Source organism: Poecilia mexicana, unplaced genomic scaffold (assembly GCF_051168715.1).
Source record: "Poecilia mexicana isolate PSO_F unplaced genomic scaffold, ASM5116871v1 scaffold_19, whole genome shotgun sequence".
Lineage (NCBI taxonomy): Eukaryota > Metazoa > Chordata > Actinopteri > Cyprinodontiformes > Poeciliidae > Poecilia > Poecilia mexicana.
In genome coordinates, this window is record NW_028263388.1 from 13,516,572 (window position 1) to 13,531,077 (window position 14,506).

General features: G+C 40.3%; 1 protein-coding gene across 1 annotated transcript in view; it reads left to right on the forward strand.

The window, feature by feature from the left end:
• tanc2b (tetratricopeptide repeat, ankyrin repeat and coiled-coil containing 2b) overlaps window positions 1–14,506 on the forward strand; it is a 155,341-nt gene that overhangs the window by 33,463 nt on the left and 107,372 nt on the right. The window contains exon 3 of the mRNA XM_014989907.2: window positions 4,107–4,209. Coding sequence (XP_014845393.1) covers window positions 4,143–4,209 — 67 coding nt within the window. The 5' untranslated portion in view covers window positions 4,107–4,142. The remainder of the gene's footprint in view (window positions 1–4,106; window positions 4,210–14,506) is intronic.

A 14,506-nucleotide genomic window follows, 5' to 3' on the forward strand; every position in this document is an offset into this window, starting at 1 on the left:
TCTCTTTAAAGTCCTTTGTTGTCTGTTGTGGCTTTTGTTTTAATGTTAATCACAGTAAGTGCCTTCCTCTGGGAAATGTGTGTCTCCCCCCCCCCAACTCTAATCGTATCATTGAGTCTGTGTGGTTTCCTTTCGGATGGGTTTTAATTCGAAGGCAGAAGGGTAAGATGAGATAAATCCAATTTGATGCCCTGTGACACTGGCCTTTGCCATCTCTGGCCCCATTAAAGGCTACTTCATTGATTGAAAATAAGCTTTGTAATTAATGGAGGGTCACAGCAGATCTTAGGCCAGGCTCCGACTCAGAAGAGGGAGTGCATACACCTTCTGCTGGCCAGATTTCTTTTGTGTTAAAAAAAATTTAGAGGCCGATTAAATTTTAAACTTGTGCGTTACAAAGATGCAGTATATGACATTTAAGGTGATGGTATTGTGTTAACTCAGATTTCTTAGTGTTATACCATGGTGGGGCTTTTTGTCAAGCATGTTTTGAAGCCTCCGATTCTCCAAAAGATGTTTGAAATATTATATGTAGGGCAAAGAGGTTTGTTAGAGAACATTGGTTAACAAACAGCATCAGGAAGACCAAGGTAAAAAGGTCAGGGGTAAAGATAAGAACAAGATTTTATTGGTGTTAAGTTATGGAAAAAGCATCTATAAATGGAAAAGAAGGCAAATGCGAAAATCTATCGCATTTGCTGTTTGTCTATAGTGGCTTTCAAGACATTTGTCATTACAATACACATTATATATTGCTGCATCCAATAGCTAATGGAAAGCAATTTTAAGAAGATTAGTTTTTAGTTGCTTTTTGAAAGGTCGTCAGAGTCCGGAGATATCAAACTAAAGGGTAGAGGGTTTCAGAGCCCCTCTACTGCTGCTAAAAAGACTCTTTCACTTTGAATGTGGTACAGCCAGCAGAGCCTGGTCATTTTACCTCAGGGACATGTAGATGCAAACGGTTTGAGACCTCTGGAGGCGCTTGACCATTAAGTCCGTATAAGTATTAACTAAGATCAGTGTACAGGAAGCCAGTGGAGCTGGATAGGGAGCAGTGTGGTAGATCAGAAGTTAGTCGGCATCCCTTTGTACAACCCCCGGACGGTCCAGTGATGTTTTTAAACGTGAATAATTTGTTACTGTGATCCGATCTTGAAGAAACGCATGCAGAAATAACAACTGCAAACTTGCTGGGACAATGCCGTCCACCTACGCTAACTGACTGGGCAAGAAGAGTATTGATAAGCAACCAAGAAGACCGCATTACTGTCATAGTATCTCCAGAGGATCTGCAGCACAGGTTGCAGAATCTGTTGGCGGGACAACTATTGGTAACTCTCCACAAACCTGGTCATTATGTAAAAAAATTAAATAAAATTGCAGGATGAAAATCCTTGCAGAATGCTGTGAGTTTGCATTTTGCCCCCAACTGTGTAGGAGACACAGCAAAAGTGGAGGAAAGAGCTCTGGTCCTATGAGACCTGAACTGAACTGAAACCTCCTGTGGGGATGCTCTACAGAAAAAACAAACGAACTAAAGTTCACAGGCACTCTCCATTTAATGTGACTGAATGTGAGCTACTCTGCAAGGTACAATGGGCAAAAATTTAAATTTCCAATCATGAGAACCCTTCATAGTAATTGTTTCTCTTTTTTTCTGTTTTATATTTGTTATATCACACAAGAACCACTGATTTCGTGGCTATGATGTGTGAAAAATTCAGAGAGAGTGAATACTTTTGCAAAGCATTCTGTTTTGGAGCATGTTTACAGGGCTTTATTTTTCCAGCAAAGCTTACAAGCATCTCAAGCTGCTCGGTAAATTTTTCATTAGAACAAACAAATGTGCTGTTTTTAGTCACATTTAGCTGCTGAAAGCCGTTCATGCAAGCCTGGGAATGTGCCTTTAAGTGGGGCTTTAACACTCAGAATGAGCATTAGGAGCAGGCTGTGGAGGATCCTGAGATGGGCTGCATCCGCTTGCGCACATTTCTGAATCTGTGAGAGCATGCTGCTTCTTGGCTTCCCTTCATAAAGGCCGGCACAGAGGGTCAGAGAGAGTGGGAATGGGAGAGGTGAACGCTTATACCCTCAGATGAAACGCTGTGTGTGAGCTTCTCTCTCTCTTTCTCTCTTTTGCACACTCTGTCCTGTCCTGTTTAGATTTTAAACATTGATTCTCTCTTCCTGGAAACAGACAGCAACATCTCTTCTCATTTTCTGCTCTGGCAGCTTGTTAACGGCGAACTGCCGCTCCTGTTCTGCTCATGGTTAAACATATGGAAACACATTTACTGGAGTCATTTTTGTTACGTTTTTTTTTTTTTTTTTTTTTTTTTTTCTCTGTAGCCCTTTTACTGCGAGGAGGAGCTGACAGAGTTACAGTGGGTATTTACTGACTGAGTCATAGCTTTTTAAGATTTCAGGTTTGTATTATCACAGCTTAGCCTATGCCCTGCAGGCTATCCAAACCGGTCATAATGGGGTTGTTTGCTACTCATGTTTCATATTGAGCTTGAGTGTTGCTACGTTGACTCTTACACTGCTTTGGAATATATTTTCAGATCTGACCTGTTGCCTCTTTACTCTCTTCACGTCTATAACAGAAAGGCACATTAGCTATATATATATATATATATATATATATATATATATATATATATATATATATATAAAAATACAAAAAAAATCCCCTTCTCATCCACCGCTTCTCTGAGCTCGGGTCCTCTACCAGAGGCCTGGGAATTGACTAGTTTCGATAAAACAAAAAAAAAGTGTTCTGTCACCTTAAACCTGTGGGATGAATTTGATGCTGCTTTTCAACCAACCTCCAGCTGGAAGAGAGGGGTCAGTCGTGTGTCTGCATTAAGTTTTCTTCTCACAGATAAGGGAACCTGACCGACGTAGATGAGATGGACTCTCATAAGCTTTGCTTTACGTAATAAAAGTCCTACAGTTCACCGCTGTTTCCAAGAAATCCAGAAACGTGTGGCAGAAAACCTGAAATGCACTGATGTGAGTCTTGTGGCCGATGGTGCTTCCGTAAAGGTGATATCATCCATTCCTCCAGCTTCACTCACAGTGGAGGTAATATGAAGATCGTGGGTGTTTTAAAGACCCTTTTACAGTCAGTGGAATATCGCAACTGTGGAGAAAAGTGGGATATGAAGGAGAAGGAGGGCTTTTCAAGAGCCTTTTCATGCCTTTACTCTCTTCTTTTTTTTTAATTTATATATTTATCTATCGTTTGGGTCCACAGCTGGACCTTAACTGTGGGGGCTTTACAGAGTAACCGCCACTTAACGGAGAACATCTGCTGCCATGCGCTTTACTCAACAAAGGGTTCGCATCAAAGATATGTGAGGCGCTGTGGAGGAGGGTAAGGGCCGGAGGAAATCACCGACTCAGTTGTGAAAAAGAAAATATTGTCAGGATGTTAACTTTACTGTTGTATGCTAGTGCAACATATTAAATGATTTATTATTACGCTTTCTTTTCTCAATCACTTTACAGTAGATTCTATAAACTTGGAACAATAAATAATAGTGTTTTTTTTATTCATACCAACAATTCAAACTGCTTTTTACTTATTCTGTTTTCAGTGCTTAGTTGTGTTTCTGTGTCTGTACTCGTGTTTTGCCTTTTCCCTTCCATCTCCATACATGCTACCGAATTAGTTTGACTTTTCGTAATCGTCATCCTTCACCTGGCGCTGCCACTGACCGCACTCTGTTTACCAAATAAAAGTGAAGGCTGGGGGGATCTTTCTCCACGATGTGTTGTAAACCCACTTGTACTTCCTTCTATTCTTCTCTAATTACAAGGAGGCACTTGATCTCGCACTTTGATGACGGAGATAAGATCAAGCGTTCGTGAAAGGGATTTTCCCCACTTCAGTTTTCCTGATACACTAACTCCTTTTGAAGCTTCCCCTCTTCTCTCCTATCTGGAGAATTTAGCTGTGCAGCACTCTCTTGATATCGCCGATAAAGCTTTCAACTGATTATTTCTACTGTTGACAGTCGGATTTCCGTGCGGACATCCGACCGTGCTAAAAGGCTCCTTCAAAAAGATTAACATGTATTTTCTTTGCTCTCTCCCACCAGGTTTCTTTCTGTAGTCGGATCTCCGCTGCCGCAGTCATGTTTAGGAACAGCTTGAAGATGCTACTGACGGGGGGGAAGGCCAACCGCAAGAGTCGCAGCAGCGGTGAGTGCGTCTTATGATTCCCGTCACAAACAATGACGCATCTGCCCGTCAGCTGCGGGAGGTGTCGACGAGGCTTCTCGGTTTATTTTTGGAAGCAGAAGTAAACCGAAAATCCACAAATGCGAGCAAGTGGATTTGAACGAATTCCCTTTTAGAATTTATTTCTACTAGGTTTTCAAAAGTTCTACATAAATAAATAAAAAAAATCTACAAAGCTTGGAGGACATGACCCTGTGTTTAGAAGGTTAGATAACACTGGGAAACCCCCATCGCTCTATGTGAATGTGGAAACCGTCAGACTGCGCCTGTGCAGGAGGAGGAACGGGTGAAACGGGATGGTAACAACACTATTATTTTCATCTTTTCTCTTTCAAGGCGTTCAGTCCTGTTGTCGGAACTTAAATCCGGCTTCTTTATGGTATTTAAAGAATGCTACGCCAAGTGGAGCAGCTCCGTTAATAGTCATTTTAAAAGCACAACAGGGAATTTCCAAGCCGGCCCCCGTTTTTCAGGCTTTCAGTTAGTGGTTTTCCATCTTGTTGTTTAAAACTTCACATTTTTTGATTTATTGCATTGATTAAAATTGTTAAATGGCCCATGTCAGAGGTCTTCAGGTGTAATCGCTCAAAGGGAATTTATGTACTCTTATTTTGAAGTCAGAAGAAAACATTGTCTACAGTTTTCAGTAGAAGGTGAGCGATTGAAAGGCGGGACATACCAGCTTATGACACTTTATAACACTTCAACATTTGCTGTTGAGCGTTTTATTGACGCTAAACTGTAGTGTTTTTTCATTGTTTTTGAGAAATCTGTACTGTACTTTAGTTGTACTTGATCACTAGATTAATGTAGATGTATGGGGAATGATTAGACCTGATTTAGATGATGTAAAACACAGCTAAATGCTAATCAAACATATCTTATCTTTAAAAACACAGAATGGTGTAGAAAATCTGTGCTAACTATTATTTTTTTCACCAAAAACCTGCATTGCCTCAGTTAGATTTAATACTGTTGGTCCATCTATCCCTGTTTGTATTACTTTTATCATTATAATTATAATTTGGGATTAAAATAAATAAGAACCCAGCTTTCTCACTTCCACGTGGACTAATTTGTTACTACTTCAGTTTAGTTTTGTTCATTTTACAACTGTCCTGTAAAAGTTTCAAAGCATTTTTCTTCCCCTAATTAGGGTTTTGCTTCGATCTCTTTAGGTGTCGTCCCTCCAAAGGTGATGATCTTCATCCCTGCTTTAGTAATGTGTGCCAATTTGACAAGCAAATTATCACAAAATGCATCTTATGTCATCTATTTAACTTTATTATCACACATAAAAAAAAAAGTATTTTCTTTCAAACTCTTGAATAAATGCAACCAAATGTCTTGAAACTCACCGAAGCAGAGGATTTCCCAGACTGCAACAACCCAGAACAGGTGGAACTACTTGAGTGTTGTGACGTCCCTGTCTGCTGGGCTTCGAGCTCGAAGAAAACTTGACGTTACCAAATACTGTGCCGTCTCTTGCCTTTCGCGTGTGCAGAGTGGTGCTGCGTGACGGGAGTATCCGCTGCTGTTTTGCTTCTCTGTTGCAGTCGTCTTGCAGGGAACTCACTCATCCCAGCAGACAGGATCTGTTCTTGCAATCTGTCTCCTGCTCTGCAGCATCTGCATCATGTGCCTCTCTGCCTTTAAAACTGTGAACACTTGCTTAGAAAGCTCTTAATGAAGCTGCATTTAGAAGCAAAATCAAAACTAGACGTTCGTTGGTCTAATTCTTTCAGGGGCAGAACAAGGCTGACTTATCTGTGCCTGACAGGCAGGGAGCGCTGCTGCTGCTGCTGCTGCTACTATGGGACAAAGCACTCGGCTCAACGAATGGAGTTTTCTCTCAAACAGAGCTGCCGTACAGCGTGCACAGACTGCTGAAAATCAGTTCAAAAGAGAGATTGCGAGATAAAATGATTGTCTGCACTGTATTTGAAGCAGTTTGAGGACTTCTTTGGACTTTGGGTTTGAGAATCCACCCGCTAATCTGAACAGAGCGGGAAAAAATGTCTTAGCCACTAGTTGCTATGATGGTGAGTGGCAGATTTAAAACTACAGAGATAATCCCTGTTTGATTGAGACGAGGTTAGGATTTATATAACTGTCGTTTTATGAAAGACCATTTTCAGATCCCAACAGATGGGAGTTTCTGTGATTTATATTTTGAAAGCAAAAAAAGCAATAATTCAAATTGTACAACTTGAAATTGTTCCCTTTTGTCTCCGTGTTGTCATATCCGATGCACGTATAGAGCTGTTGTGTTTTACCGAGGCTCCGAGTTATTTTTCCACCGCCATCATTTTCATCCTCCCGTCAAAGGGGTGGAGAAGTGGCACTGGACTTGAAACAAAGTCAACAGCCTGACACTGCAATTACGGTTATGGCATCGGCTGATTACAAAACGAGGAATGGGGTTGAAAGGTTGGTGTGTCTGGACAGGAAGATTTTGCATGACTAATGGGCTTTTAGAGGGACGGGATGAAGAACTGTGGTTGGAAAGAAAAAACAAAACATACATGAACTTGCACTTATCTTGCTTGTCTAGGGTAAAAGAAAAATAGTAGTTTCTAAACGATACAGAATGAAACATGCTGTTTTTTAGGAATCTAAGTTAATCTGCTAATATTTGCTTGGCAGAGCTATTTCACTAGCAATTCTTTATTTACACTAACAAACATGAAATGTGACTTTAACCAACTTCAACAACTGTATTAGGCCATTTGACAGCCTGTTCCAGAACTATGTTAATAGCTTTAACATAGGCTTGGGCAACATGAGAAATTGTCTTGTATTGTTTTCGCTACGTAATACAAGACAACTTAAAAACAAAATAATATGGAGAAGGCTACCGCAGCTCTGCTTGTATCAGAACTCTCAAGTTATTAAACTCCACAGAAACTGGCTTTTTTTTGTTTTTTTGTTTTTTTTTGTTAGTATCAATTAGTGTCCGAGTATCGATTTGTTTATGAACAGTTCCAGTTTCCTGCCGGTTCCAGTAACTCTAAAAGTCTGAAGGCAGCAGCTGTTTGACAGGAATCAAATTGGCCCCCTCTAATTACAGGAGTCTTAATTGATGGCTCATTCTCCACAGTAGTTGAAAAATCTAATTAGAGATCATCAGATTAGCAAACATGCTTTGAGATTCAAAGCACAAGCAAGACGTGACACAGCAAAGCAGGGGGCCTAATGCAGCCTAAATGTGGTTACTGTGCATTTCTGAACAACACGTAAAGCCCGGCTGCACCGACTGCGAGTTCTCATAACGGTACCAGGCTTTGTCTTGTTGCTGTTGTCATGGTTGCTGGCTTAAAGTACTTCTGTTCCGCACAGTGAGTCCTTATTAATTGATTTTCTGCATGGCATCATTCAAGACTCTTGTCACCACTTTTCTGCTCATTTATGGCTTTCTTAAAATCCCACAAAACTGCTCTGGTTTTCATTTCACTCTTTTTTTATTATCAACACAATAAATTAGCATGTGTCATCGGGATGTTTTTGCAACTCCACTCACAGTTTCTGTGACCAAACGTATTTAATGACGTCTTGGAATTTGGTGTTTTAATTTATGTGCAATCCCTCTGCAAACTCTGATCTATAGATCAACAATTATCCCCAGATCGGCTCATTTTCATATTAATTATTTATTCTATTTCTGCGTTCGCTTAAAGACATTTGTAAACGTCTGCAGAGCAGTTGATGTGCTTCAGAGTTGAATTTGCAAAACATTTATATGCAGATGTACATTTACATATATATTGCTTGCTCACATTCAAAACAAGCTATACAATATAAACCGTTAAACATTAGAGACTGGATTATACGCACTGAGATAAAAAGGTTTGCCCCTGTGGAATATTATCAGATGTAAGAAACTCCCGGAGGAGGGGCAGCGGCTGAACAGGAGCCGATTCTGGCTGATCTCCACGGAGCGACAGATTGGCACCGACTGCTCCGCAGAATGTTCCCTTCCTTCCTGTATTAATGAACCGAAGGAAAAGTGAATGGAACCAGATCCTGTTAACAGGCGGCATCACCGTCCTCCTGCAGAGGGGGGTGGCTTACTGAATGTGGGACATGTTTTGGTCCCATTCACGTTTTGGATATCTTGATGAAAATAAATACCGTTGGTCAAAATGTGGTGCAGCATCTTCAAAAAATATATACAATTCAGTTAAATTAAGTTTTTGATCATGATCTCTCTAATTCATCTAAATACTTAACTGATGAGAAATTAAATAACACGCTGTGGTTAGCTTCATGAATAAGAAATTATTTGTATATATGTATGAAAAAAGTAGGAGGGCTAAGAGGGGAATGTGGTGGAAACAAATGGGGATATTATTGGTTGAACTGTCAAATCACTTGGACCTGTTTTTCCTGTGAGCAAAAATAATTTGTTTTGTCATGAGCTTTATGAGAGCAATGCTGTTAACACTATGACTTTGAGCACTAGAGCATTTTTTTGTGAAGAAATCATATTGTGCCGAAATCATCCCATTTTTAGCTTGATGAGGCACGACCAGTCACTGGCTGGTCGGACAGATCATAATTTTGCTTTTGTTTTCTAAAAATACTGACCTGTGAAACATTATTAATGCTCTCTGACACACTGTAAGATGTTACATCTGCTACTTAGTCATTTTTGACTATTTAGTTCAAAGCAGGCTGTAAAAAAAAAAAAAAATGTTCTTAGATATTCTTATGTTGTAGATTTTAAAGAGAAATAGTTGGTGATAGGGCGTAGCTTTTGAAAATGCTGCAATCAGAAATTGCCGATTTAAAACACTTGCACAGTGGAGAACATTTTCTAAACCTCATTTCTATATCATGCTGTGGCTCAATAACCTATTTGCAGTGCTCTTCACACAAAGATTCTGCCAGTGTGGTTCATAGCTGTTGAAGGGGGAGCTTTGACATTTTGGTTACTAAGAACAACAGACTAATGTCTATGACCTTCTTCAGCTTCTTCTGCAATGTCATTTAACTTTCACCCTTCAGCTGTTGACATCCTGAGGTGCCTTTATGCTGTGTTGCCTGGGCAACTGTGAGCCAACACAACTGTCCTATGAGAGTAATGGTGCTATGTTAATAGACTGGTCCAAAAGAGAGTTGGTCGCATTGAGTAGCTTCTCAAGTCAAAGACAAAACTGTTTGCCTATTTCTCAATAAGCTGATTTTTATCCTCGTTAGATGATAGTTTTGCGTGTTTTCTCTCTCTTTGCAGAAGGTTCATTATTCTTTCTGAAGCCTGCAAGAAGCATGATAATGCTCTTCTTTACCAACCTTAGCGACCTTCCTGCGAAACTGAAACGGATGAGGAGGAGTCACTTCCTTCGTGGGGTCAGACATAATTTACCAGTCCATCAGGTGGACGGCTTGGACGCTAAAAACAGCTAACCTCATCAGCTGGCACCTGTGTCCTCGTCTGGGTAACTGTGGTAACGAAAGCGGTGCCAAAGCGAAAGCACACTGAAGGTCAAAGACCACTCAGACTGTCGACGGAGCGTCGAGAAGGGTGTGGGGGCTGAGATGGACGACGTGACCGAAGTGTCGGAAACGGCTTTCTGATGTCTTGTGGAGTGTGGGAGGCACTTATGGGCCCATCATTATGCTTCAACGGAGCTGCATGATGCACATACCACCCTTGTCTCAGCCGTCCATACGCTTTTACTAAAGGACCTTTTTTAAGTCCTTCAAGGTCAGGAATGTGACAGCTTGGAAACTCTCCCGCCTTCCCAAAGACCCATTCTTACTTCATGTCATGAGAAAATCTAATTTCTATCATGTGGATCTTTTATCTTTCTTCTTCTTTTTTTTCTTTTTTTTTTAGCAAGAAATACGTTTTGAAGGTTTTTAAATGCTACAAGACTGCAGTGACAACACTCTTCTGTGTGGAAGATTTTACCAAGTAAAGAAGACTCAACCTTAGTTTGTAGTCTGGTTGATTCAGGCTGTGGCAAACAGAAAGAGTGAGATTTTCACCAAAATGATGGAAGCTCATCATTTTGAGCTTCCAACATTTCTGACACAAAAAAAATACTCAATTTTGAAATGTCAACAGCCTCAAGGAAGCCTGAAAGCTAAGGTAGAAACTTCTAAAATGTTATTTAAAGCATATAGCTTCCATTGGTACATTTTGCAATACACTGAATAAATACACTCAAATTACAAGTAGGTGTTTTTTCAGTGTGAAATACAATTTCAAGGCTTTTTGTGCATCCTGCCAGGGGTGCCAAAACATTTGCTCCCGTCTCCAGCAGTGTTTCATCTCCTGCCTGGATTCTGCAAACCGCCGACACAGCGATTGGACGAAGACGGCCACTAGTGTAAGCACAGCTGCTGCATGCGAAAGTGAGCAGACAAATTTTTCTGGCAGTTGTGTTGCATCCAATTACAACAGGTGAAGCCTGAGAGGCTGAATCTGCCAGACTCGCTAGTGTGTTAAAGAACCGACTCTCAGTGTTCTTAGTTTGGAAGTATGAGGTACCTGCTTATATCAACACGCTGTTTCAGTCCAAAGCGCACTGCAAAGACACTATTCTCTCAAAACCAACTGCTGAATAAAACAGAACAATGCGGTCGAGTGTATGATCTGCTGTAATAAGCCACACTCACTGCGGCTGATGGTACTCGGCTGCTTGTTGCTCCATTTGTATCACAATCGACAGTATAATCGCAGTGAAGCACGTCCTTGTCGGGGTTTTTTTTGCATTTGTTGAGCCACAAGTCTGCCTTCGTCACGGAGTACTTCTGGTTCCGTCCCATGTTGTGCAAAAGATTTAAATGTCCTCTAGCTTCTGTATATCAAAGGAGCTAGACATAGTTGTGATCTTTTATGGTATCCCTTATGTACTGTATTTTTAAGGCGTTACAAAATTATTTCTTCTTGGAGTTAAGCTTCAAGGCATTGACCATGGATGTCTTTGTTTTTTTTTTTTCTTTTACAACTGCCACATTTCTCATGTCAACCCACTTCTTACAGCAGAGACAGCATCATAAATGTCTTATCTGGACTAAGGAGAAAAAGCAATGGTTTGCTGTCAGTGGTAAAAGTCTTCTTTTTATAAGTGAAGGTAAAGTTAGCATTTTATTTGAAGTTGAATGGCCTGTAAACTGGCTTGACCTAAACATGAGAAGATCTTTGAAGTATTAGCCAAAAAAAATAAAAAATAAAAAATAAAAAAACAACAACAATGCAGACACACTGAAGGCTGCGTAAAGCAACTGAGGCTTCCTTAACACTTCAGCCCAGGCTGTTGGCCTCCGTCCCATGCTAAAAGCATTAAGTGCCTATATTGAGCAGTGATTCAACACACTTTTTCATTTGGCTGACGTTTATGTTTTAAAAATTAGATCAGCCAGCAAACTCTTGATGAGTCCATCTCTTGTTTTTATACCTAGGCAGCTAATATCCTTCGCTTAAACCAATCTCTTCACGATCCAGAAAGAATGTGAGGTCTGAACTCTATGTGATGACTCTAACTTGAGCCTACTCCTGTACAAACTCATATTTTTCCTGATTATGGTAGGTTTAGAAGCCATTTTGTGGCTGAACCTTTGGGTGTTGTGACCAAGAAACTGCCTATTGTCCAAAGAACTCAACAAAGCCTGGAGAATGATTCACTTAGACTTAGGGAAACAAAGCCCGCCTCCCCGTAAGCTAAATATAAAGAAATGTTTGACTTTCATATAAATCCTTTGCAGTTATTTGTGGGATTTTCCCCTCTCAACTCTGCGACTACCCTCAGCAGGGTCTTGAGTATCCCACTGACAGCAGTATGACGGCTGCTCTCGCAATCTCTCTGAGTGATTTCACTTGCTGTGTTGGAGCACAGTGACATTTAAATAGAGAGCGGCTCTGGAATCTGTAGGAGTCTCTCTCTCGCATGCTGCTCTTTTGTCATGGGAGCCGTGCATTTCAGCATCAGCGGTACGGAGTGGGCAGCATGACGCGTGGGTAAAGAAGCGTTGGTATAACCTCTCCTCCGTCTCTGATCACAACGTCAATAGTGGTAACTCGTGCATCTTTCCCTTCCCTCACCTCTTGGTCTATTTATTTTCTTGCTCTCCGTCTATGGCTCTTGTCCTCAATTTCCCTTCACACATTCACATAGGCTTTAAGGAGAAAACCTTCAGGATTTAATTGTGTGTTTTAGGGGTTCCGGGTTTATCTTCATCTAAAGATGAAGGCTTAATGAAGATAAGAGGGTGAAGTGTGACTTATATTTAGCAGGTCTTACTACCCTGACCTATATGTTGTGTTGTTTCCTTTTATGGCTGTTTTATTTGTATTTAATGGTTGTAAAAAAGATGACGATGTACTTGAGAAGGGAGATAATTAAGATCCCAGATTTTATTGAGGAAAACAATATATGAAATATGAAAATGATTTTTTCAAGCAACCAGACTGATAATTATATTTGTTCATGAGAAAAAAAAAATCTTTGAAAAATAAAAATCATTCCTGACTTTTTTTTTTCCCTTTAAGTTTAGGCAAAACCTCATGAGTTTTATAGCCTTGAAAATCCAAAACTTTAACCACACTTATTTGCATATTTGGCAGAGTTTATTTAAATTGAAGCTTTATCCATTCCAAACCCGGTTTTGATGTGTATTTTGGATCATTGTGTTCTTCGAACTCCCAACTTTGCCTGATTAAAGTAAGTGGAAGAATGGAAGTATTTAACGTATTTCCCCCTCCTTCATTTTTCCATTAACTTTGTGCACAACTATCACCGGGAGCATAAGAGCTCCACAGCATGATGCTTTCACCTCCATACTTGAAAGACGCTATGGTATTTGAAACCCATTAGGTTGACTTGTGAACCTTCATCATGTCACTGTGGGAAAAAAAATTACATTTTGATCTTTGTCTCATCTGACCACAGGTACTTTTTCCAAAATGTAATTAGATTCTCCATGTTGGATGCTGCAAATTTCAGCTGAACTGAAAACTTGAATTAAAGGATGCGGTCTGAAGTGGAAAAAAAAAATCTGTAAACCGCCTATAAATTCACATCACGCGAACAGCAGACAAATGTTAGCAAACAGAAAGCTGCTTGAAGTCGTTGCAAATTTAGCAGCTGGAGTGGAAAATTTCCCTCTGGATTTCATGCAAAACTAGATGCATAAACAAGAATCTGTTTGGCATCACGTTTGCCAGATCATGTTTGTATTTACAATTTGTTTCTCCTGCCCTGGCCCCAAGTGGCAAAAAGGAGGAGACTGCTGTGCTGTGGAAATGTGTTTGCTCCTGTTACATGTTTCTTCTGCTTTTGCATTTTTTTTGGTAACACATATCAACTTAAATAAATATTGATGTCAGACAAAGATATGCTTAATATCTAGCCCGATGTGAAAATGCAATTTCCCCTAAACCCAATAACTAGTTTATCACTTTTGGTGGCAGCAGTTTGGTAGCACCAATTTTTGCAAAATGTATGAATTATTCTCTTGCGTCACAATAATTTTCTTTAAAGAATTGCTTTAATTCCTCCATATTTGAGGGTTGTAAAGCTTGGAGGGCTAGTTTAAGATCCGAAAATTGTTCATTCCAAATACTGTTGCATTTTGTCTGACTGTATAATGATGGAAATTATGTTCTAGTCTAGCTTTAAGTTTTAAGACGGATCTAACAGAAAACACCCTCGCACCCCCTCAAATTATTTTTTTTTCTCTTGCCTCATAAATAAGTTTTTGGCAAATACACGACTCTTAGTAGGCAGTGGTTTTTGCCTTGGAAATTGCCAACAGAGTCCACGTGAGGTGTAAATAGTCACTCTTAGTAATTTTGGTTGGGAAATCCAGTTAATCATTGTTGATTTGTGATTTAACACAGAGAGGGGAGGGGTTACTTTTCACCAAATTTAGATGATTTGTTTTTCGTCTTTTATCAAATATTGTTCAATCACAAGAAGTGTCATTGAACAACATGGCGAAACATTTTGGATTTCGGGATCTTTGGTTTTGAAGTGGTTAAGGAATTCCACTCTGACTACAGAGTGAGAGGGAGGATGAGGAGAGTTATTCCTGCCAGAGAGTGAGAAGAAGAAGAAGAGGAGGAGGAGGAGGAGAAAGAGGAGGAGGAGGTGGGAAGCGAATGAGAGTGAGAGAGAGTTGCCTGTCTGCTCGGCTTTGTGGGTATGCGAGTACATGTGTGTGCGCGCTCGGCTCGGCTCGGCTCGGTGAGTGTATGCGTGCTGACACCTGGTGCTCGCACTCCCTCGCTGCTCACATTGTGGAGAGCTCT